Here is a 26,962-nt window from a genome sequence, read left to right on the forward strand (position 1 = left end):
TGGGGGGAAGGGACTCCTTATTTTTAGTTTTAATTAATTATTAAGCAGTCATACAAGGGACTATATATTTATCAACCCAACATTTCTTTAAAAGACACTCTCTATGATGGAAATTTTAGTTCAATGGAGTTCACTCACACTTAAATAAATTATATGTGTTAAGTAATTCAATTTGAAATTTTATTACAAAATGATTGTATATATATATAATTTTTTTATTTCATGATATTTGTATAGTTAAAAAAATATTTTGTATACATATATAATTTGTGTATTATAAATGAAACATGGGATCTAACGTTATAATTTTTGCAGTAGAAGATTCCGGGTGGATTTAGTTAAGATACAATTTAGAAATAGTTATATTAGGGTCATATAAATTTAATAACATTTGATATATGGTTGATTGAGTTTGGAATATGATAGGAATATAACTTACTAATTAGAGAAAAGGACAAAAATGCCCTTATTTAGGGCAAAAATATCAAAATACCCCAGGATCCGCGTGTTTCTAATCGAGTCAGATCAGACCGTTCGACTCGCTCCATCAACCAGGTGTCTAGACCTGATTGACGTGTCTAACATCTCATCACACGATCTCTGACAACGTGAGTTGTTAGATGACAGTATGTGGCCTACCTGGCGAAGCACATTCCAAAATATTTATGGTATGACACGTGCTTTCTACTTCATTTATTGCTTAAGGTTGCTTCCTTACATCTCGAACTCGAATTGACTTGAGCGATGGAGGATCTTAGTCGAGGACGTGTCCAACTAGCCTCGCGTTCTTGTTTCTTCTCATTGATATCTGGAAAGATCGTAGGGAGCTCAAGAAACATCTTAAAGGAATCGTATATTTTATTTTGGATAAAAATAAATAACATTAAAATTTATATTATGATAATTATTTTTGTTCTTTTTAAAGAATCTAAACAAAAAGGATACTGGTCAATGTGGTGGAAAAATAAGTGATTAATCAAGAAAATGATGAAGAATATATAATTTAACAAGAAAAAACAAAACTGCCCTGGAAGTCTTTGTGAGTGCAACCGCTTGGTTTGTCTGGATGCGGGTTTTATTGCATCATCGTAGACGAATGCAGTGTTTGTACTAACATCATACATCTGAATGACATTGACATTGTAAAGCTGCTTTAGGATCAGAACCAATTTTGATGGACTGACATGTGTCTTCGTGGCTTACATTTAATCAAAGTTTTTAGGTTAGGTCAGCACGGAAATACTTTTGATATCTCAAGCTCCACAACATAACTGAGGGGAATATCTAATCCCAATTGTGATTGGTTTAACTTGATTTAATTATATATATTTATTGTATAATTAATATATAATTTATAAAAAATAATTAATTATGAGAAATATATCATATTTATTTTATAATTGATTTGGATCTCAAATTTGATTTGAGTAAAAAAATTTCTGTAATTAAATTAATGAGATGGCTAATCTTAATTAGTACCATTTATTTCTTACCTAATTAATAACTAGTTTTATTTGCTTGGTTCATTTGCAATGAGTTGCAAAATTCATTGTCTTTAATCTTATGTTTGAATTGAAATATTTTGATGGAAAACAAAAATTTTAAACGTATTAATTTTTTTTTTAGATAAATTCATGTCATAAAATATTTTAAATTCTTGAACTTTTACTTTAAATTATCTTCTGTAGTAATATGATGAATTTTAAACTTATTTAATATGGAATCAATCAAAATTCTTACTTTAAATCCTCCTTTTTCTCAAATCTAATTTGTTTCATCCGAAACGGCCTAAAAATCACTAAGTTATCAAAAATGATATGATTATTGAATTATAATACAAAAAATTAAGCTGAAAACTTGATAATTATCTATACTCTTTTCATAAGTTTAGCATATTATTCCTTTCACAAGTTGACATGTTTCCCACTGCCCCACTTTTCCTACTATTTCTCTTATTTCAATTGTATTTCTTTCTCTTTCCACTTTTTTTCTTTTCCAATCAAATTAAATTAACCTTTTCTATTATTTTAATTAATAGTTATTCCTATATCATGAATTAAATAAACAAAATTTCATGCATATTTATAGAGTATGCAGTCTGTGCTAATCCGAATGTTTTTGGGGGAGGAAAATACTTAAGAACCTGTTGTTCCATGTCAATGACACACCAAACACACTTCTAATAATTCTCATCCCAATTAAATGAAAAAAAGAAGAAGAAGCCATGTAAATAAAACTCTCCTCTCTTTTTTCACTCATCACTCAGATTAGGTTGGGGGGACAAAGAATATGAAGTGCTCTTTTGACCAAGCAAGCATGCCAAGATTGTTTAGTAAACATAGCTACTTGTAAAATACCAAGATCTCAACAATTTAACCATTACCATCTATATATCTGGTAGAAATAAATCGAAAAAGAGCAATTTTTGCTCGATATCATGATGGATACGGAGGGAAACCTTTCAACATTCATCATAACGCTTTCCATCATGCTATTTTCATGGATTTTCATCCACAGGTTGAAACAGAGGAACTCAAAAGGTCCTAAAACCTGGCCGTTCTTGGGGGCCGCCATCGAGCAGCTGGTGAATTACGACAGGATGCACGATTGGATGGTCGAGTATTTATCTCAGTCAAGAACTGTAGTCGTGCCAATGCCGTTCACGACTTATACTTACATTGCAGATCCAGCCAATGTGGAGCATGTCCTGAGAACAAACTTCAGTAATTATCCAAAAGTGAGCACAAAATATCGTCATTTAATCACTCAGTTTATGTCACTTTCTGGAATAAATTCAAAGCACCAGAGCAGTTCTAATTTGACTAAATGTTCATCAATCATTGATCCAACTTTCTGGGGATGTTTACTAGTCTTACATGTGGAATATGGTTGATTGGTTGAGCTTCTTTCTGCTGATATCTACATGAGCCTTATCTGAAGTGATATATTTCTATTTTTTTTTTCTTTTATTTCCAAATATTGAATTTTATTTTTATTTTCTTCTTCTTATTTATTTAAGGGCGAAGTTTATCATTCATATATGGAAGTCTTGCTGGGAGATGGAATTTTCAATGCAGATGGGGAGCTCTGGAGGAAACAAAGGAAGACAGCAAGCTTTGAGTTTGCTTCCAAGAATTTGAGGGATTTCAGTACTGTGGTTTTCAGGGAATATAGCCTTAAGCTCTTTGACATACTATGTCATGCATCTTACAGCAATCAGGAAATAGACATGCAGGTATCTGAATCAGTTAATGTTGGAGATATCGAACACACTAAAATCTAGGGGAAAACATGAGAAAAAAGAGGGATTATTTGGTTACCATCTTAAGATGAGGAGGCAATATCAGAGACATAGGAAGCAATATTATGTTCGTATAATAACTGTCCAAACAATAATTTGAAAAAGGAATTAACTACTCAAGAACGAATAATGACATTGTTCTGAACATAATTTGGCTTCATACACTTGTTTATACAATCCAAGGATGTTATTAAGAATAATATATTATCAGTCAAATTCTGATTTTTTCAGGAACTTCTGATGCGGATGACTCTTGACTCAATATGTAAGGTGGGATTTGGTGTGGAGATAGGAACTCTGGTTCCTGATTTACCAGATAATCAATTTGCAAAGGCCTTTGATATGGCAAACACTATAGTGACGCTCAGATTTATTGATCCTCTATGGAAAGTGAAGAAATTTTTCAATGTGGGATCAGAGGCCGTGCTTGACCAAAGTATTAAAACCATTGATGATTTTACATTCTCTGTCATCAAAAGGAGGAAAGCTGAGATAGAAGAAACCGAAGGAATTAACAAAGATGAAAAGGTAACTAAATTTGGACTTGATATCACCCTATCAATAAAAGTTGTATTTTCTTCTTTGCTTACTTTTTATTTTTACTATATTGCTATTTATTTGTCAATAATTATCAGGTCAAGCACGATATATTGTCGAGATTCATTGAGCTTAGCAGAGATCCCCAGAGCAACATGACTGACAAAAGCCTCAGAGATGTAGTTTTAAACTTTGTAATTGCTGGCCGTGATACAACTGCAACAACCCTTGCCTGGGCTATCTACATGATAATGACCCACAAAGATGTAGCAGACAAACTTTACTCAGAGTTAAAGAGATTTGAGGAAGATCGTGCCGAAGAAGAGGGTATCTCATTAATTAAGTATCACAAAGAGAATCCAGAATCATTTAATCAGAAAGCAATGCAATTTGCAGGACTTTTAGGCTACGACTCAATAGGGAAATTATATTACCTGCATGCTGTGATAACAGAAACACTTCGATTGTACCCTGCTGTTCCTCAGGTTAGTGATTTCTCGGTTAATCTGATGCAAAACAATGGCAGAAGTTGATCCTAGGAGTATCTGATTTGCAGGACCCGAAAGGCATCATACAGGATGATGTTTTACCAGATGGAACCAAAGTAAAGGCTGGAGGGATGGTGACTTATGTTCCATATGCTATGGGAAGAATGGAGTACAATTGGGGTCCAGATGCAGCTTCATTCGACCCTGAGAGATGGCTGAAAGACGGGATCTTCCAAAATTCATCTCCATTCAAATTCACTGCATTCCAGGTATATTTAGAATATTAGATCACATTGCAAACTCCAATTGACTCACATGTTTCACATTGGAGAAGCTAAGGAAGACAACAGTGGGCTGCTTAAACAGAATCCTAAACAAGGACAAATAACGACTTAAAAAACATGAGGATTTCCTTTCTATTCTTGAAACAATCATAGAAGTACTAATTACAATGGATATCTAGAAACCATGACGGAGGTGTTATATTAAATTGTATGCAGGCAGGACCAAGGATATGCCTGGGGAAGGACTCTGCATATCTCCAGATGAAGATGGCACTTGCTATTTTGTGTAGATTCTACGAATTCAAGTTGTTGCCAGGGCACCTAGTGGCATACAGGATGATGACGATTCTCTCAATGGCACACGGTTTGAAGCTTACAGTTTCGAGACGCCAACAAGATTCTTAACTTAAACATAATATCGACAGCTGATGAAAAATCCAAAGCTTTCATGGGGAAGCATAGAGAGACAGGGCCTGGCTTCATCTCCTTTGATAAATTCTGTCATTGTGTTCTATTCTTGATTAATTTTGCTTATAAAATTATCCGAGGATTGTACTTATGTTCAACAAAAATCATACAGAACATAGTAAATACTGTACATGTATTGAGATATAGAAAGCCAAGCAAACATCATCTCCCAGTCCTAACGAGAAACAGCAAGTAATTATTCAAGATTAAAAACTTGGGAATAAAACTATGCGTCAGATAAATATCTGATAGAATAAAAGAGGGCTATCAGAAAGACGAGAGTCCATTTACCCCGTAATTTTCTGCCCAAATTACACAAATGCAGAACAATTGCTGATAAATACAATAAACTAAACAACAATGATAAATATGAACTTGATAGTCCATACAAGAAAGTTTATGCATAAACCCCTGTCCACTTTACGAATTCAAATTACATACTTAATCCAGCGCTCTTAATTCTGCTTGTGGCGTGAAACTCAAACTAATTTCGCAGGTGATTCCGAAAGCTAAACTGCTACATAGTATGCGATTGGCGATAAGCCGACACTGAAATTTCCGGAGCTCCTTATTTTAACAATCTGGGTTTTACCAGAACTGAAACATTATCTTTCTTCTGATTAGAAAAATGGATAAAAAGTAGCATCTTTAAGTTTTGAGGAGATCCCTATCAAAAAACAAAAAAAAAAAAAGGTTTTGGGGAGATCTTAGCAAAAGTTAGGGATTTGACTGTATTACGACGGCGTTTAATGTTCATGGCTTGGCTTCACGTAGTCTCTCAATGTCGTTTCACTGAATTTAATCGTCGTTTGAATTGCGTTGACCAAATATAATTAATACAATTTTTTATCCTATTATCCAAATAATTCATCTATACTATTATTAAAAAAAAAAAAGATATTCTTTATTTATAAATGACGGTTTATGACACCGCTACACCAATATTTTTGTTATGGCGAGAATATTTCTAAGCTGGTTTTCTTTTCTTTATTGTTTGCTTTCGTTCTTTTTTTTTCTTTTTGAAATGTAAAGCGTTGGTTTATATAATATTTTTTTTATCATAATATATTTTAAAAGTATAAAATATTTATTTATTTTAAGTACGTAAAAATAACATGCCACGACGGCTAGTATCATAAAATAAATTGGGCTTAATGAACAATTCAACGTTATATCGCTGTTTTAACCATTTATTTAATTAACTAGAAGATGCAAGGTTACACGAATTGTTAGAAATAATTGTTTACCAAAATTAAAAGGATAATGAAAATGACATGTCACCAAAAGCAAAGGCCCATGTTGTAAACAAACACCAAAAACCGTCCACAAATTTGTTGCCCCATGCCATTTCTCCTTAGCAACAATCTTGAACTCTATCTCCTGACTTAGAGACCATGAGCACCATCACAAACTCCACAACCCCATTCCGCCACCACGTCACCGCCGAGCACCACCACAAACGCCATCACCACTTCTTCCCAAGAACCCAAGCTACTTTGCAAGATCAAGAAAACCCAAGCCCACGACGAAAATTCTTAACCACATTCCTAACAACTTCATTAGCTCTAGCAGGCCTGCAGGCCACCCCATTAGCACTAGCTCAAAATTGGGGAACACGTTCATTTCTAAAGGAGCGGTTCTTCGAGCCGGGCCTGTCGCCTGAAGATGCCGTTGCAAGAATCCGGCAGACGGCAGAAGGGCTTCATGACCTTAGGGGCATGTTGGAGAGCATGTCTTGGAGGTATGTGATCTTTTACATACGACTAAAACAAGCCTACCTTTCTCAGGACATGAAAACTGCCATGTCTATGGTGCCTGAAAGCCGGCGAAAATCCTATGTTCAAACTGCTAATGAACTGGTAGACAACATGGCTGAGGTATGTTATCAGTTTGCAAGCTAGCTGATTTGGTTTCTTTTGATTTATGGTTAAGTGCCGGGAATTTTGTGTATATGTTTGCCAAAGGTAGATGTTTGATATGATGATTTCTTGATACAGTTCGATTATTACGTTCGGACACCCAAGGTTTACGAGTCATATGTATACTACGAGAAGACATTGAAATCAATAGATGATCTTGTGGCATTGTTAGCATAATACAAGGAACCTACCTGTTTGGCAGACAAATCTGAGTTGATTGATCGATGGTGTCTTGGAATTAGCGAAGGAGAATTTCTTCCAGAAATTTTCTAGCATGGGATTGCCTCCTGTATATTGAAGTTCATTCATCAAGAAGAATAGTTTGCACATTTGAATTGTTGTTATGGCATTCTTGTCAGCTGTCAATGAGATCGAATGTTAGTTCTTTAGTATTTGAGACTTGCCAACACTAGTCAGTACCAACAGTTTGTTTCATTGTAACATGCTTAAACCATAACCAAGCAGTAAAGCTGAAATCTAGTTATATACAATGCATTTCAAGTCAAAATTTCTTGGACAATTTGTCTGCCAAATGTTGTAATGGATCCTCATTCATACAACAAATTACCATTGGGATCGCTGTCTTCAATGTGTGCACAGGAACTGGTCATTGGACTGCTTCATGTCAAGCCATATACTGATCTTTTGGCGTTGGATCAAACTCATAAATCCCATGTCGAATAAGTTCATCGTCTGCAGTATTACTGATGGTGCAAACTTGGTTTGCTCCAAGAAGAATTCTATTAAACTTGATCTACTCCAAGAACTTTGCATAGATATGTCACAATTATCAGAATGAGATAACAAAGGAAAATGATCAACGTGCCCTTAACAACCTTCTGTAACGGGAATCTTGATGACCACTCTAGAATTCAATGCATATTGGGCAATATATACACATTTACATATATATGTGTGAGTTTAGAAGTTCTTTGCCATGTAATCACAAAATTAGAAATTGATTAAGAAGAACATAATGAGAAAATGATTTGTGTTTTCCTCTCAGACAAAAGATATATTAAAGAGGAACATTAATGCTGCTAAAATTAATTGAGTGAATGCACTGAGAAACTTACTTTGATACACTATTTGTAGTTTTGGCATTCTGCTGGACATTAATCGGCTGAATGATAACCACTGATCTATATCATCATACATCTGACATGTATATACGAGATTGAAATGTAGCCAAAAATGACTTGCCGATTCTTTGTAGAAATAGTTGACACAAAAATATCCATACATGCTAATCAACAAGATCTCATCTATGTTTAAAATCATCAAATGTATAATATATAACTTAATTTCTTTTATTTGTTATTTTGTTTTGGGTAAACCTTTCCGTTTATATTTAGTAACAGTACGTTTACCCCAAGTAAATAGAAAAAATAAAAATGAAAAGAAGTTTGCCGGCAAGTCATCCTTGGCTGCACCACACATGCGTCGTATGCACATACAAGACATAAGATGATTTTACATTCTTCTTGCAACAGACCTTAAAGAACCCTTTCTTCATTCAGGTAATTATAGCCATCCCATAAAAGCAAATTGAAGGATATGTTTTTGAAATGAAGAAAGAGGGTTTTGTGTTTGAATCCAAGGGACGAAGTCTGCAGAATAAAAGGATTTTGTGTTTCTTGATGTTTTCTGTTAGCTTTATCCTTAAACTTGGATTGGATGTGATCGATATATAAAGACCAAGACTCCATGCTAGCTAGGTATGAAATGGAAGGATGGAGAAAGAGAAGGTGATGATATGACAGTGAAGAAGGGCGAAAATGGTCAGCATTTCTATGCTGTTGAGAATAGCCAGATTTTAGGCGTTATCTGTTGTCGGTTCAGGATTTGAAGCTGTTACAAACGTGACATCTTATCACTTTTATAAACTAATTTCGAATTATGGATAAGGGATGGGAAGTGATCACTTCTAGGCAAAATTGCTACACATTGCCCACCAATTATACCCATCCTCTTTCTGCTGGACAACCTCTCTTCAGCTTTTGCTTCCCAACAAAGTTATGGCGCTACCTTCATACATTTAATTAAATTATAATATATTCATCATTTGAGATTTATTATTAATTTGTTCTATTTTGTCCATGGTTGTTAGAACAGTACTACTACCTCTAGCTACAAATCTTTGGTCCAAAACATATCATATGTAATCAAGTAAATAACCTTTTTTAAGTACCATGATATGCGTATTGGGATATAAATTTCGGGATCCGGAGAATAGTCTGATTCTCCTACAACAATATTACTATAGTAACCATTTGATTTGGATTCAAATAATGCAAATACATGTTTGGTAGAATTATACGACTCATGAAATTACATAATTCGCTTGTTAGTTTATGTTTAGAATTAAAATGATTTTTGGTCCTCTTACTAATTTCTGTTTTAGTCATTTCTCTTTATAGAGTTGTTAAGAGTATAATTAAAAATTAAAATGGGAATGGAGTATAGTTAGAGAACAAAAATGCCTTTGAAAACTACGAATATTTGATAAGATATTGGGCCAGTAACCATGTCAGTTCTTGAAATGAATGAAAAGCCTATATGACATTCTTAAGAGATTGATGACATATGGATGGCCCAAGCCCAAAAGTGCGCACCAGTAGACAGATGCCAACAGAAACTCTTTGTTCCATTGTAGCTGAACTGAAACGCAGTCTTTCTTTTTTTGTCTCCATCACCTTCTCTTCTTCTTCCTCGGATTTCCATAATTGTATCAGTTTCAAGTTCAGGTAAGTTCCTCAAATCACTTTCTAATCTAGTTCTTTGCTCCGGGAATTACAAAGATTTCTTGTAAGTGTAAGAGTAGATATCTTGGGTTTTATCAAATATATATCTATTTACTGTTCAACTCTAAAGGTGGCATCTTTTTGTACTGCTTGGCAAGTTTTGAAATGAAAATTTTCAACTGATTACCTCATGTTAATGTTTACTACGAGGGCCTCGTTTTGTTGATGTAATAGTATGAGAGACGACGATAGTTCTGAAACCTGTATGTAAAAAAACAGGGGAACTTACTGATCTTTTGGTTTTACATGATTCTTCAATTCTGGTTTATTCTTTCATGTTAGATCTTCATACATTCAATCTTATGTAGTAAGTAAATCAGAGTATAAATTAAGGAAAAATTGTAAAGTTGTCCGAATGTCCTTGTTAGTTGCTTACTGAACACAAGACAGGAACTTGATCATATTCAGTATCATACTTAGGTTTGCAGAAATAATCTTTGAGTTAACTTTAAAAGAAAGAGAAAGATGGGTGTTAGGAGAACATTCTTTTATGCAAAAATCTGTTTTCATCTGTGCTAAAGCCAAGAACTATATGATCTGGTGCTGTACTATGAGTAGAAGCTGAATTTGTACTCATGTGTAGTGACATAGAGAATGGCGGAGAGAAATGATGAAGCTGCAGCAGAGGAAATGAATCTTGTGGACACAGCTCCAAAAGTTGAAGAGGCTGAGAATTTGTCGAATGGAGACTCAAAAGGTGTCGATATATGTGAGGAAAACCAAATGCCATCCCAGCAGCAGGAGGTATATCCAAAAAAGTCTTATTGAAGTCCCATAGATATTTCTTATGTTGGTTAGGTAAAAAATGGCCTCAATTCGTGAAGCCTGAATCTGTAGATTGATTGTTGTCAGTCAATTTGGAAGCATAATATCCCGATTTTGGTTTCGTTCTTCTTTTGATTTTTGGCAATAACACAGGCACCCTCTTTTGGCAGGAGGAGATCATCAAGAAAAAGTATGGTGGCTTAGTACCAAAGAAGCCCCCATTAATCTCCAAGGTAACTACATTGTTGCTCATTCTCAAATTTTTCAGAGAAGACCTAATGCTATGTTTGGATCAAGGGCTTTTTTAGTAAGGAAACACTAAGGAAAAAATGTTTCCGTACTCCAAATAATACAATATAATGCTTTGTTTAGACTGCTTCTCCCTTTCCCTGTACCTACTTATCACTAAAACTCTGAGATCCAAACACACCTGGAGACTTCAGCCACTTACAGCTGCTACTTTCCGATTTTCTCATGTGGCCAGGACAACGAACGTGCTTTTTTCGATTCTGCTGATTGGGCTTTGGGAAAGGTAAGTAACTCTTTCTACTTGACTTAACAGAAAACCTGTGATTGGATGTTGAATGTCAATACCGTCATGGATTGTGCCCGTTTGTATGAGTCAGGCAGGGGCACAGAAGAGCAAAGGACCACTAGAAGCTCTTCGCCCTAAATTGCAGGTATCTGATGTTCTCCCTGTACATCTTTTACAATGTTCATTTCACTTCGGATTGTGTTTTAAGTGGAGAATATCAAGGCATGCCATGGCTTTCCCCAGGCATCAAGTTCTATAAAGATTAAAAGGGTACTCTAACTATAATCTAATTTATAGCAAAGAGTTCTTGAGGGTGTAATAATTTCACGAAATGAAACGAATTATGGAAGTTTGGCGTGTTTGATTGAACCTTAAGAAGGGAGAAGAAACAAGAATGTGGATCTATGGATGTTTAATAAATTTATTCGTGAAAATCTTGACAGCCCACACCACATCAGCAAGTACGCTCCCGATCAGCGTATGCACCTGCAGATAATGATGATGATGATGGAGGTAAGAATGCTTAATGGCAAGTTTCTATAAACTGATGCTTACACTCACATTTTCTTTACAATAACTTGACAACTTTTACTTGCCTCGCTCAGATAGTTGCAACTCCGATAATTTGAACTCTGCTGAAAATCAAGGCAGTACTTTGGATGGCAGCATCGAGAGCCACAGCCATTCTTCCCAGAATCAGGACCACCAAATCTGATTTTCCGTCTGAGTTAACAAAAACAATGTAAACTTCTTCTATTCAAAGTTATGCATGTTGTAGCGTTATGGTTTGATGTCATAAACGAATTGCTCCGTATCCACTTATTTAAGACAATTTTCTATGATTTCTGTTGCATCCAAGACTCAAAGCATGAAGGTATAAGGAAAGCAGAGGAAAGTGAATAAGTTTGTGCATCTTGTTTCATCTTCAAGTTATAATCCTGGAAATATCATATGCCGCTGGCTCATAATTCTAATCCAAATGAAGTTGTTGGGATTGGAATGTCCAAGTAAGGTAGTCTTTGCCACTTTCATTTTAGGACAGCAGGCCCAACCTAGGATGATATAGGGGGGAATTTATTTAAAAAATGCTGGAACAAAAAAAAATAAAAAAGTAATATATTTTGGAAAAATTTAGAAAAATAAGTGGCACCGCGGTTACCGCGGTGCCACAATTTTTTATTTAAAAAAAAATTCTCTATATCACCGCGGTGACATTGTTTTTTTTAAAAAAAAAATTTAATGTGTTACCGCCGTTCAAAAACACGGTGACAATTTTTTTTTTTAAAAAATTATTTTATTTCATGACAAATTGTTGTCAATTACTCGTTAAAATTTCGACACCATCATAGCGAGTTGTCAACCATCAAACATACCGTTCGACTCCCCTTGATGAGACGAACATTTCCCCACAAACAATTTCAAATTTTATCAATCGTAAATAATGAATTTTTAGCACGACCACCGTACCTTTCGGCCGTCGATTCACCGCCACCGGAGCGACCCACGATCATGGACCACCACCACTGGACTCGCCTCGACCTAACGGTTCTAACGAGACCAACCTAGTTCAATTTTATTAAATATTTGTTGAGATATGAAAATTTGAAGATTTTTCCATCGAAAATTCGCACTGAAGCTGTTTGCTGCCATTTCTCCACCGTCAGGACGAATCACAGATTAAGACCATAGCCGTTCGAATCCTGTCGTCTAGACGATTCCAACAAGACCAGTCTTGCTCAATTTCATCAAGTATTTGTTTGTTCAATTAAAATACATATGTTGTAAAATAGTTATAATTTTATTAAATTCTATTTATTAATTAATAATACTATTTATAAAAATAATTAATTAATAATACTATTTAGACCAGTCTTGCCCAATTTCATCAAGTATTTGTTGAGATTTGAAAATTTGAAGATTTTTCCACCAAAAATTCGCTGAAACTGTTTGCCAAATCATTTTCTTTTTGTTTGTTCAATTAAAATACATATGTTTTAAAATATTTATAATTTTATTAAATTCTATTTAATTAATTACAAATAATATTATTAATTATTAATTAATTATAAATAGTATTATTAATTAATTAAATAAAATTATAACTATTTTGAAACATATGAATTTTAATTGAACAAACAAATACTTGATGAAATTGAGCAAAACTGGTCTTGTTGGAATCGTTGGGACGATAGAATTCGAATTGCTATGGTCTCAATCTGTGATTCGTCCTGATGATGGAGAAATGGTAGCAAACAGCTTTAGCGCGAATTTTCGGTGGAAAAATTTTAAAATTTTCATATCTCGACAAATATTTAATAAAATTGAACTAGGTTGGTCTTGTTAGAACTGTTAGTTCGAGACGAGTCCAGTGGTGGTGGTCTGTGATCGTGGGTCGCTCCGGTGGCGACGAATCAACGATCGAAAGGTGCGGTGGTTGTGCTAAAAATTCATTATTTATGATTGATAAAACTTGAAATTGTTTGTGAGGAAATGTTGGTCTCATCAAGGGGAGTCGAACGGTATATTTGATGGTTGACAACTCACCATGATGATGTCGAAATTTTAACGAGAAGTTGGCAGCAATTCATCGTTGGAATAAAATAATTTTTTTTGTTTTAAAAAAAATTGTCACCTAATTTTTTTTTTTAATAACTATGTCACCGCGGTGACATAGAGAATCTTTTTTTTAAAATAAAAAATTGTGGCACCGCCGCGAGTAACCGTAGTGCCACTTACTTTTTTAAATTTTTTTAAAATACATTACTTTTCTAATTTTTTTTTCTACATTTTTTAAATAAATTCCCCTAATGATGTAGGACTACGATTCAACTGTCAATCGTTTAAAGGCCGTACCATTCCTAGGATATGGACATTGGTAGACCAAACCCCTACTCGTTGACAGGCCTAATACCATCGTTGACAGGCCTAATACCATCGTTGTTCTGGTACAGGCCCGATGGGTTGGTATGAGGTTGGACTGGGGATTTCGGATTTTGGATAGTGTGCTGACGTGCTTAAGGAGAAGGCTATTTAATCCAAACCCTGCAAAAATAAGTATTTGCAAGTGTGCCCTGGACAACTTAGGCCTATGTACGAATTGTGTGATTGAAGATACATAGAGATAGATGTTCCAGTAACAGTAGTCTTCACATTTACATTTGCCTTAAAAAAAAAAAAAAGCACTAATTTTTCAACGTCATTAAATGTCGTAAAATAAAATAATGTTAAAATTTAATAAACAATATTATAATATTCACTCAATTCTTTCATAAAGTTATTGAGTAGAATTATGGATACCAAATAAATGTAATGCAAATGAAATTCGGCCAAAATTGAAGTTTCGGTGGGGCATTGCAGCTTTGTCCAAATTTATGTGATACTGTTTGCATCCCCATAGGACAATTGAAAGTTGAAACATCAACGTGAAAATGGCAGAAACAGATGTTTTCATGTGCCTGAACGTCAGCTTCCCTATGCAACACCAAATTGTTGATAGTCACCGTTCATGTCTTTTTTTTTTTTTCTTTTCTTTTTTAGGTATGCAATTCAATACATGATTCAACATTTAAATGCAATATACTAATAATTCAAATTAATAAATACATTCAAACTAGATAAAGAAAGAAAAATTATTATAATAGAAAAGGGTAAATATCATTTTTGGTCCCTCAACTATACCATTTATCCAAATTTAATCTCTCATATTTTCCCCTCATCAGACTTAGTCCTTCAACTGCATAAATTTCAACAATTTTGGTCCCTTCTGTTATTTAACCGTTAGTTTTAACGGATTGTTCAAAAAAAAAAATTCTCTATTACCATAAGAACTCAAAACTGTGACCTTGCAGAACGAAATAAGTAGTCTCACAACTCCACCATATACAACTCTTAGTTATTTTACTATATGTGATATTACTTATACATAAATGTAAAATATTATACATATAGTAAAACAAAAAATCATGTTAAAAAACATCTCAAGTCATGCTGAAAAATCTCGAAATCAATCAATATCGATCAACGATATCTTATATATCCTGATAACAAAAATTAAAATGTAATCAATCAGAATGACACAAACACCAAACAATATCATAAATCACAACATATAAATAAATACATAAAAGTGATGTCATCAAATACAAAAAAAAGAATCTCAAAAATATTATGAACATCAGTCAAAACATCATTCAAAAATAATTTTATGTGTTGTGATTTATGAAATTATTTGGCATTTATGTTATTTTGGTTTGTTGTATTGTACTTTTTGTTTTTAGGATATATAGGATGACAATTATTGATATTGGTTAATTTTGAGATATTTCTTAACATCTTTTTTTATCTTACAGTTATGTATAATTAATATTTCATTTTGTAAATATCAAATGGTGTACTTGGTGGAGTGGTGAAGCTACTTAATTCTTCATGCAAGGTCATGGTTTTGAGTTCTTATGTTAGCAAAAAAGTATATATATATTTTTTTACAAATCCGTGAAAACTAACCGATAGGTAAAGAAAGGGACCAAAATTGATGAAATCTATAAACTTGAGGGACTAACTTTGAGGGGAAACATGAGGGACTAAATCTGGATAAATGACATAGTTAAGAGACCAAAAGTGATATTAATTTACCCTAATAGCAAACATACAACCACATTCATGAGGTTTTTGGCATACAGTTATTTTAAAGTCAACATTACATTTTCTATCATGTAATGATAGGTTTTAGTCATTTTGATTCTATAACTTACTCTATTTATACATTTAGTTATTTTTCTTGATAAATTTAATCTTGAACATCTAACATTTAGTTCGTATCTAGCAAATTTTGGTCATGTTTGATAATTTTAGTCCGCTCATACTGAAATAGATTTCATTTTTTGTCCTATCACTATCAGTCGTTAGCATTAAAATTATCATCAAAAGATTAAATTTGTCAAAAAAAAAAAAGTACCAAATGGAATATTTTCATGACATAATTCTTGAAAACAAAAAATAAAAAAAAAAAAATGTGTAGATGAAGTACCTATAGTTACATGACTCAAAAATATAATTTTTCACATTCTAAATTAAAATTTGAAAATGATGATAATATATATGTATAACAGAAAGTTGGATGGGGAGAGTGCTAGGTAGGGCTGACCACATTTATATAATTTTAGCCATAAAAGAGATATCCTATATATGCCGACCATCACAATTCTTGGCTCATGAGGGCTCTGTTTCTACATTTGTGGATTACAATTACTAAGGAGGTGTTCACAAGCTCCTCTAATCATGCATGCAAGAAAATGTGTTGTGCAACCTTTGGTCCAACATCCTACATTTATAAGTCAATGACTCACCCAAAATACTGATGCTACCACTATTGCAATTAATATGCCTTTCCTAATTAATGCCCCAATAGTGTTGCAACTACTACTAGGTACCTCCCAAAACTTTATAACATATTTCTCATTATTACAAATTTCATCATATAGAATTTAAATTATTAGTTAGAAACTTTGAGGTTCAATGTCCTTATCCAACTAATATCAACTGAAGCGGGAGCATTACGTTCTTCCTCATTCGACCCGTTCACATTCATATAGGGTGTGACTCCTGAGGCTGATTCTATCTCAAATACTCACATACAGAATTAACTTTATAAATATCGTTAATTAGAGTTTTTTGTTGTCACAAACCGAATTCGTGTGTAAAATAGAGAGACTAGGTTGTGATGTTGATTTGGTTGGGAGGATGGTGATAAAAGAAAGAGATTGATTCATGTGCTCAATGGGTCCATGATGATAATAATGTGTTAATCTATATACATCCAACAAAGAAAATAGAAGAAACAACATTAAAATTGACTCTTCTTACACATGAGACTGCATGTAACCATTTCATCTTTAATTCCTTTCTTGAGGTCACTTTTTCATCCATGTGCGTTGTCTGACTTTCTTAAAGTGAAGTCGCGAGACACTAATTAGGCCTAAAAAGTGCTACCCAAACTTTCTTAAAGGAAATGGACCTTTTTATTTCAAATGTTTTAAAAATGCGCCTTTCCTATTTACCTCATTTATCTCTTAATATATGGAAATTCTGATCCAGACACGCATCTTTATTTGCTGTGAATTAACTTAACAGACAATTATATATGATAACCAGATTGCATTAACAGAAATGTCTATGCATTAGAATCAATAATGACTAGTCTTTGGTCATATTAAATTTAACCTCGTATTTATTGGGTGGTGAAATTAATTTGAAATAAAAGATGAATTACACAGTTTAGAGTGAAATGAGGAGCATGTGCATGTGCATGAGCTGGCTTGTTTTTTTTTTTTTATTTTGTTGCATGACTAATGACTACTGCATTTTTGTCATTTTGATAGACTAGGACTTAGGACTTAGGACCTAGGACCCGCGACGCCCAGTTGTTATCCACCATTACCGTCTAAAACAATATCACTATATTTGTTTTCATTTCCAACTTATTTTCAAAATGAGTCAAAACATACTCAATGTTTGCTATCATTCAAAAACACCTTATTTAGGTGTTTTTAACTGTTTTAGCATAAAAACATATATATATATATATATATATACACACATATATACATAAATATGTATAAAAAAGGCATGATTCGACAATGAATAGTAATTTTTGTCTCTCAAAATACAACATTAAACATATAATACTTATTTTAAATTATCTCCAAAGACATGATTTGACAATGAATAGTAATTTTTGTCTCCCAAAACACAACATTAAATATATAATACTTATTTTAAATTATCTCCAAAAACAAATCCAAACATACATACTATCTCTAACACACACTTGTTTATCTTTGTTTTTCTCTCTCTATTTCCACAAAACACTCAAAAAAACGAATCCAAACATTATGTATATGTTGTTATTTTTTTTTCTTTTTGTCTGCAACCTTAAATTAAGGAGCACAATAATTTAATTATAACCATAATTTTCTCCTAAGAAAGAAAAACACGACTGCAGAATATTTCTAAGGATAAATTAATATGTTTTCAATATCAAGAAATTACATATTTGAGTTTTTTTTAATTATGTAAAAAAACTATTAATAAATCAATTTGTAGACAATCTTGTAAGTAATTTATAGTAGAATGTAGTATGTCTCCATCCACAATAGTAGACTAAAGTCTTAACATTCTTTTTCTTTCTTTTCTTCTGAAGCAGTAGGTAGGTAACTACATAATTATATTAATATCTCAATAAATTGAGCGATATCGATTCAATCAATGCATCAATATAACTAAAATCAACCAATCAAATTACAATAAACTCATGATATTAATCACAATTTAATACATTCTATTTTAATCACATCACTCGAAATAAAGATGGGCTAATGCTTTTAATTAATAATAAAGAGATTAGGGTGGTGGTGATGGACGTGGTCAAGCATATTATGAAATATTAGCAGCCATTCCTTTGATTCTCCCTTTTGGAGTTGGTCGTCGTCTCTTTTGTGCTGTTCTTATTCTCAAAACAGTTGTTGATTAATGATTGTTAAGACATAACACTACTTTCTTTATGCGCATGCTCTACACTTATTTTAACTATTTTTTTCTATACAAATTAATTGAAATTACATTTAGAGGGAGAGAGAGATCAAAAAATAAAGTAATGGTGAGCGTGAATGGATTCACGTGGAACCCTTATCAACTTTCTTTGAGCAAATGATTAGTGATCTGAGTCTTAATATAAGTATAAAAGATCGAGGTTGTTATATCAATTATGATTGTACGTACTGGAAAACGATCGTTTACACAATTGTGGCCGACAACCAAATTTTGTCGGATTTTAAATATTGATTGGAAATTGTATATAGTTTTCATTTTTTGAGGATAATTCACTTTAATTAAGTATTTGGGACGAAAACATTTTCTTATTGTTTTATATATCATGGACTTAGTTTATGCTTTTATTATCTCTCTAAATCCATGTATGTTTGAGTTCTGGACATGTAAAATATTTATTTTATTTTATATGAATCATTATAATTTATTTATTATATCGATTGAATTAATATATTCAGTTTATCGAAATGTTGATATAGTTATGCATATAATTACATACTACTTCAAAAAATAATAACGTTGATTAATGGCTCCAAATGACAAATTCGAGTAATTAAAGTCGAGATTTGAATTAGATCGAAGTTCTTAATTGTTAAAGGAGGAGTAGTATTTTCAGAGTGGTTTAGAGTCAGGCTCAGCATTAAAATATGAGGGCGCCATCTTGAACTGTAATATTTGACCTAATTCGTGGATGGACCAAAATTGGATTTAAGAAAGAGTTAAGAGCAGTTTGGTAGATCCATGTGGCCATCGTTTTCTCCTCTCATTTTCGTTAAATGTATTAATTGAAATTGGACACAAGAATTTTCAATATTTTGAAATTTGCATGTGCACCAAATCTTATCTCAGTTAATACCAATCATGTCTTATCCTACTCATTAGAACCGAGACCGCCGGGATAAACCATGCAGCTCCATCGCATAATCTGTAAATTGATGCACGCACATGACAAAATCAAGACGAAGAAAATTGGAGCTATATATAATGTTTCCAGCAACATCATATTTAATGTAAATTATGTCGGGTACGTAAAATTGTAGGTAGTAGTCACATCCATATCATAAGTCGCTATTCTCAAGATGCTCCCCATTCTAACTCAATCTCAGTCGGAAGGATCCTAGTATTTTTTTTTTTATATGATATCTTAGACTAAAAACTATTATGTAATAAAAAGTTGTTTTTGCTATGGTTCTAGCCTCCTCCTTAAAAAATTCTAATTATAAATACATGTCAACTATTTCCACTTGTAATTTTCGTAATCTCTATCAGTGTGAATGTTCTAGAAGTACGATAAAATTGTACCTTGGAAGATTTTGATTAAACACTTGATAGTAAAGCCATATTTAAAGCTTTAGAAATCAAATTTTAGTTTAAAATTAATCTAATTCCATTGATGTATTTTTGGTCTATTTCAATTCTAGAAATTAATCTAACATTTTTTTGCCGCATACTTTTTCGTTTCATTAATTATAAAATTCTCATTAATATATTGTTTCATAAGTTAAAAAAAAGAAAAAAAAACATGTGGTTGTTATCCAGAAGGTCGAAGAGTAAATGTGCATGTAATTTTTTTTCATCAAACTAATAATAGAATCTAACAAAATAGATAAAAGTGAGATTTTTTTGTGAATTAGATATCTTTAATTAATCCCATAGAAAATATAAGAACATGTTCCTGAAATTCTTTAGCAATTATAAATGGTGAGAAGAAGCAACAGAAGTTAATGATGCAGAGATAATGAAAAGTCATGCAGAAGCATTAGTGTCGGTGAATCACAAAACTGTTCAATTTTTTTTGGGGGTAAATAAGATTCATTATTACATTATTTAGTAAATTTAAATTCAAATTCTAACACAAATTCATTATATCAATATTTCGAAATCAATAAACATACACAAAGTCAACAAATAGACAAGACATTCACATTGATAGAACTCGAATTCATAATCTCGTAATTGTGAGACTAAAAATTGTGTTATTAATCATAAAAAAAATAACATTTTCACTATTTGTTAGTTGTCTTTTCTTTCTTTCTCTTGCTTTTTTTTTCTTTCTTTTTTCCCTTTCTCTCTTTCTTCTAATGAATAATGATTAGGGTAAAGAATTATACGAAAATTGATTTTTGAAAATGTTTACTGAAATAAAATAAAATAATATAGTAAAAATAAATAAGCGGTGAGTAATATATTAGCAAAGAAAGATTGGTCTACAATGCACTAGTACTGAATTCAAGATAGTTTGAATAGAAGGATTTGAATTTTAAAAAAATTTAAAAAATATTTTAAATAGAAATAAAAGAATTTGAATTTTATCAATATCCCAAAAAACATAATTCAAGATAAAAATACAAGAATTTGAAATTAGAACCTGTATTTATGATGGAGGAAGAAATTACAGATCTATCCCTCCTCTTTAATGCTCTTTGCACGATTGCTATTCTTTTATTGCGGACAAATGAGTAATTTCCTCAAAATTTGATCGAATGGTGGTTAGGTGAGGCAAGGTTTGGTAGTTAAAAGAATGTGGAAATCTTTAATAAAGTTTAATACTTTATTATACACTCTCTCGCTGCCCTTTTCCTAAGCAAAGCTCCCACTGATGGCGCGCCCTGTCCCCTACTCTTCTGCTACTGTTCTTCCCCACGTGTCCTCGCATAATTGTCTTAACAAATTAGTGAAATTTAACTAATGATCAATTTATTTATTAAAAAAAATAAATATAAATAATATTAAATATGATTTTTCAAATAAAAAAATTATATATATATAATTATATCAAATTTAAAAAAAAATTAATATAATTATCCTTTTACATATAAATCAAGAATCAGCTACCAGTGTGATCCAACTCAGAGTAATGCGGTTGTGCATTAAGGTCATTATGTGATGTCGAATGAGTTGTTGTACAGTCTAATTATTATGCCTTTCATCAAAGGTGCAACAATTTTTTCACATCACATATGTTAGTTCATTCATTATTGAGGCCCTTATTTGAAATTTCCGAACATATACACTCGAACAAATTTAATTTTTTTCATGTCGTGATTAATGGTTATGGTAAAAAATAAAAAAATTATGATGAATGGTAATTAATTATGATTGTGCAACGATTATTAGTCGTTGTTTATACTGGTAAGATCAAATCTTAGCATAACTGAAGGTCATGGCAAACGTTCATTACCCATAATTAAAACTTTAGTTTCACATTCATTTTGTTTGATCGTGGTAGATAGTATTCGGATTATTATGATTTTCAGACCATATTATTTCTAATGTATGAAATAATATTTTCTCGTGTGATGATTATATTGTTTTAATTTATAGAATTTATGTTAGATTATAAATGATAAATGATCAATTTCACAAATCAATCATTGCAATGAACCGAAATTCAACCATGAATTTTCAATTCCAACCTTACATTTCTTCCATATTATTTATTCGATACATGCATATAAATTTGAATGATGAATAAGTTCATTTTTATAGATAATAGGAGTAAAAATATAAAAAATTTAAATTATGAGTCGAAAAATGCAATATCCTGTAGTTTAGTTACAGAATTTTTTCGGTGTGGAAAAATTGCAAAAAGCACAAATATAATTGGGTGTGGAAAAGAAAGATTTGAGCAGATAAAAGAAAATCTTATCTTCTGGCTGTGGTCAGGAGAGTATATTCGAGATGGACGGTGCAGATTGACCTGAATTAGCATCCAGGCCGTCGGAGGAAAGGTTGTCGGTGAAAGAAAATCTCTGCTGTTTGGAATTTTATTAAACAAACGATAAGTTGTCTTTTCTTTTTCCTTTTTTCTTTTTCTTTTTTGCTAAAGACGATAAGTTGGTTATTGACCGTTAAAGATTATAAAAGATGATTCAAATATTCCTTCCTTGCTGGATACCCAAATTCTCCCAGAAAAATTCAAAAGTTAATTATTTCTTATTTTAATTTTGGACATCGTCAACCAATATGAGTACGAAAATACCACACAATAATATTTTTCTTACATAAATCAGCTTTGAAAAAATCAATGGACAAAATATACAATACCAGCATGTTAAGAGTAAATTACAATGAATTTATTTAAAATTTATCGTAATTACAAATATATATATATATATATTTTTAAAATAACGATCGTCTAACAAATACCTCCTACGATGAGTTGTCATGATAGAGTATTTATTAGACGATTGTTAATACTAGGAAATATTTATAATTTTTTAAATAATAAAAAAATATTATAATTACGACAAACATGAAGGGGCTCATTGAAATTTACAATTTTCATTATCACGCGTGTAAAATAATATTTCACAACAATATTAATTTTTTGTCCATTTATCTGTCATTTCTTATCCTCCAAAAATTGAAATAAATAAAAAAGAATTAATAATTCATAAAATTCAAGATATGGAAGATGGAGGTAAAGACAAAGGTGAGAAAAAGAGAGATATTTTTCAGTTGCTAATTGAATTGAAATGAAAGTGACAGGGCATGAATGAAGTTTTACCTCTCCTTGGGTTTGAAATCTTTTTACCATCATTCATCGTACTGTTGAAAAGAAAACCTGGGAAATAGGAATATTGGAAAACCAAAGAGGAAAATAAGGAAAAGCAAAATCAGGTTTGGATACGGAAGTAGCTAACATGCATGCAAACAGGGACGCACTGGAATTGTGCATGCATGTGAACCTCCTTTTTCTATCTCCATCGTTGAGGCTCCTGTCCTCTGTGTGTGTGATCGTTTTCAGATGTACAGAATTGCAGCTGTCACCTAACCTCATTTATCCTCAGAAAAACTCCTCCCTCCTATTTTATTTTTTTAACTTATCATTATGTCATCTTTTCAGACAAACAAACTCAAACACTATGTTGGGCAAAATTCTTTTATGTTCGGTTAAGAAAAAAAAGTTATTTCGTTTTTGGTACCATAATTATGACGAGTATCGCTTTTGTTATCATAAAATACAAAAACACGCCTTTTTTATCCCAAGATGGAACCAAAAAAACTTATTTTTGTGTTTTATGATATTAAAAGCGACACTCACCACAATTGTGATACCAAAAATAAAAATAATATTTTTTAATGGGATAAAAAAAAAATCTTACTCTACTATGTTAGTATACAATTTCTCATATACATATGGGCTTGTTCAGAAACGACTCCGTTAGTCCGAAAATTGGTGCTCAGCGGCAAGTTGAGGATCTTGCATTTGAGTTGACATCTGTAAATAACATGTATAGTTTCCTCGAAATTATACATATGACAGAGGAAGACAAGTTTGATTAGTCTTTAGGGGGAAATGAGGCTAATCATCGTACCTAGAGATAAGTACAGTAATCAGATCTTAAAACAGAAGATTCTCCACACTTTATATATCTATCCTATACAACTCAGTCAGTTAGTCGGGAAGAAAATGATCTTAATTATGTACCAGGAATCTCGGCCCTAAATATATATTATCAGTAATCGCATTTCATTTTCCATGCACATATATATATATATATATTATATGAAATTCCAACCCAATCTTGTAATCCATTTTCTTAATATGATCCTCACTCTCAATATATCCCAATAATATTAATTATTATATATAACGGTTGTACTACGAATCTTCAAGTATTCTAACATGTTAGATATCTTGATTGACATGGTAATGATGAAGATCAAATGACAGAGAAAAGATTTCACTTCGAAAAGAAAATACATTAAAAATACCACTTATTACTCGTTCGCATACACATAAAATGAATTAAAAGATGCAGGGGACAATAATTTCATTGATTTAACTGTGTCGGAAGTTGATTTCAAGAAAGTAGTTACGATTTTTAGCAAGTACTCATTTATAAACAATATAAAATGAATTATTAAAGTTTAATAATATATAAGGATCTTATTTGTAATCAAACCACATAAAAGAAATATTAAAAATGAATGCGTTTGGCAGTTGGTATTTAATTGATATATTGAATTATAATTTGATAATTATGAGGCTGCTCACAATATTCGAAACCCATGTGCCGGCATCATACTCTCTGTGTTCTCTTTCTCTCACACGAACACAGAAACCAAAAGGGTAGTTGATGTCCGCTCTGCTGCTTTTCTTACCGGAAACCCCTCCCCGCCCCAGAAAAAAGATTTTTCATTGGTTAAAAGCTTCGTTCTGGTTCGGGTGGTGAATGGCTGAACTGAGCGGCCAAAGTACAAGTGGGGTTCCTCAATTAATAGCTATGTCCAACTATACGTCGTCGTACCAATAAAATTGAATTATTAACTAATATTAGCTTCTTGTACATATTCCTATACTATATAAGATAGATTATGGACAAGAAAATTATTTTGTTTGTGTAATTAGTTTACGATCGAAACCTTTTAAACGAGGGCTATTAGTCCCCACCTATTGCTTTTGATATCTTCATTGAGTCCTTTGAAACAATCCAACATTTTAAGTTCGAAATTTTTATGTGATGTATTATTTGAATTTTAGTGTGTGAATCAGTTCAAAAAATAATCTTTTCATTACCATTCAATTATTAATTATACTCCGTTTTTGCAAAATTTAAGAATGTATTTGCGTCCTAAATCAATGTAAAACATGAGATTAAGAAAACCCGTTTGTTATAAAATTTAAGACTTTTGAGATATCGAATTATGTATATTTAGTATAATAACATGGATGGAAAGTCTATGAATTAGTTATGGAGTTCGAAATAATAAAAATATATGTAAAAAAAATTCAACTATTGTAGTTGTTTTAATTAATATTTGTTCAAATTTGATTTGTATTCATTCGAATTAAATCAAAATATAATTAAAAACTATCACGAAATTCCAAACTCAATTAAAAAAAATATAAAACATATATAAATTTGGAGTAATTCGACTCATTAATTTACACACCCCACCTAAAAAACTCTTGATGGTGCAATTTTTTTCAATTAATTTAGCATAAAACGTTTTAGATGAGAGAACTTATTAATTGAAATAAATTGATTACAATAATTGTTGTCGGATATCAATAAACTATTACAACAATCATACTATGATCAATAATATTAAATACATTAAATTTGTATAAACAATATATTCAGTAGAAACAACATCTCACGCATAAAATGTGTTCGAATCAATGACCTCTAACATCATACGTCTCAACTTTGCCAACAAAATTAGGCCTCATTGGCATATGACTGAATTTATAATATGCCTATGTAGTGCACTAATTTAACTTAATTGCTATGATTTTCCCTTCTCCCGTACGGGAAGAGTTGCCATCATTTATATCTTGTACCATAGTGATAAATGCAATAAATATTCATCAACTACTCTTCGAGTGTAAGATTCCAACTAAAATTGATGATTGACAATATATTTAATTTAACTTAGTTTTTTAAAATCTAATTAAATGAGTGAAATTAAAGGAAAATCATAGACTTTCAAAATTTGGCCATGATTGCATATTGGATTAGAGTAGATGGTCCTTGCAGAAACGAAATCTGCATCATAAGCTTTATCTTGCCTCTAATTCTCGATATATGCGCTGGAAATCATATTTAATTTTTTGGCAGTGATACCAACCAACGGAGCCATTAAATTTTTTGGCAGTGATTAATGGTAAAAGAATTGACCAATTTTATCATCAAGGGACAAAATGTGCCAAAATATCAAAGTGGTATTAGAGAAAATTGAGATAATGATGCCCAAACCTCATCAAGTTCAAATGTGGACTTGTCGTCTAAAAGAAGGGGCGGACGAAAAAAGAGAGAGAATTGTACGAGGGAATAGTAAAAGTCAGAGGAATTGAAGTACCCCACACCACACCACACCATCCTTAGTATTAAAAACGTTGTAACCTTGAAAAAAGCAAAAAAATATTCCTGTTCCCAATAAAATCAAGAAATAGAGTACATCAAAAAGTAAATACATACAACAAAGCAAAGAGGGATAGGCCGGTTGGGGAAGATAACAAAAGTTAAAGGACCTTTGCCGCAAATTGGCATTTGCTTGCACATGCTATGGAATTCAATTCACACAATGTTTTACCCTGGAAACCCACTTGGGATATGTCAACTTTCCCTTGTAATATCATTTCTTTTCTTTTCTTTTATTTAATATATTACAATTACATTATAAATTTTAATTATTACCATTAAATCTTTATAATTGACAATAAACTATTATTGACGTAAATTAGTATTACAAAATTTCAATTTATTAAGAAAACTAAACGTGATTGGACAAAAGAGTCCCATC

At 32.0% G+C, this 26,962-nt stretch overlaps 3 protein-coding genes across 4 annotated transcripts; all 3 read left to right on the plus strand.

Moving 5' to 3' along the window:
• LOC105156526 (cytochrome P450 704B1) lies at positions 2,265-5,182 on the plus strand. The gene is made up of 6 exons (XM_011072683.2): positions 2,265-2,737; positions 3,020-3,235; positions 3,533-3,829; positions 3,937-4,323; positions 4,395-4,595; positions 4,827-5,182. The coding sequence occupies exons 1-6, from the start codon at positions 2,438-2,440 to the stop codon at positions 5,013-5,015; spliced, it is 1,590 nt and encodes a 529-aa protein (XP_011070985.1). The 5' UTR covers positions 2,265-2,437; the 3' UTR covers positions 5,016-5,182.
• LOC105156527 (photosynthetic NDH subunit of lumenal location 2, chloroplastic) lies at positions 6,373-7,557 on the plus strand. The gene is made up of 2 exons (XM_011072684.2): positions 6,373-6,955; positions 7,076-7,557. Exons 1-2 carry the CDS (start codon positions 6,473-6,475, stop codon positions 7,172-7,174), a joined length of 582 nt encoding a protein of 193 aa, XP_011070986.1. The 5' UTR covers positions 6,373-6,472; the 3' UTR covers positions 7,175-7,557.
• On the plus strand, positions 9,610-11,947 carry LOC105156528. 2 transcript variants are annotated; one of them, XM_011072685.2, is made up of 7 exons: positions 9,610-9,744; positions 10,385-10,545; positions 10,737-10,799; positions 11,051-11,098; positions 11,193-11,246; positions 11,545-11,614; positions 11,707-11,947. In XM_011072685.2, exons 2-7 carry the CDS (start codon positions 10,396-10,398, stop codon positions 11,814-11,816), a joined length of 495 nt encoding a protein of 164 aa, XP_011070987.1. In that variant the 5' UTR covers positions 9,610-9,744; positions 10,385-10,395; the 3' UTR covers positions 11,817-11,947. The 2 variants fall into 2 exon arrangements, with proteins under 2 accessions (XP_011070987.1, XP_020547686.1); XM_020692027.1 differs by having other exon boundaries at positions 9,702-9,805.

This window comes from Sesamum indicum, linkage group LG2 (assembly GCF_000512975.1).
Source record: "Sesamum indicum cultivar Zhongzhi No. 13 linkage group LG2, S_indicum_v1.0, whole genome shotgun sequence".
Classification (NCBI taxonomy): Eukaryota; Viridiplantae; Streptophyta; class Magnoliopsida; order Lamiales; family Pedaliaceae; genus Sesamum; species Sesamum indicum.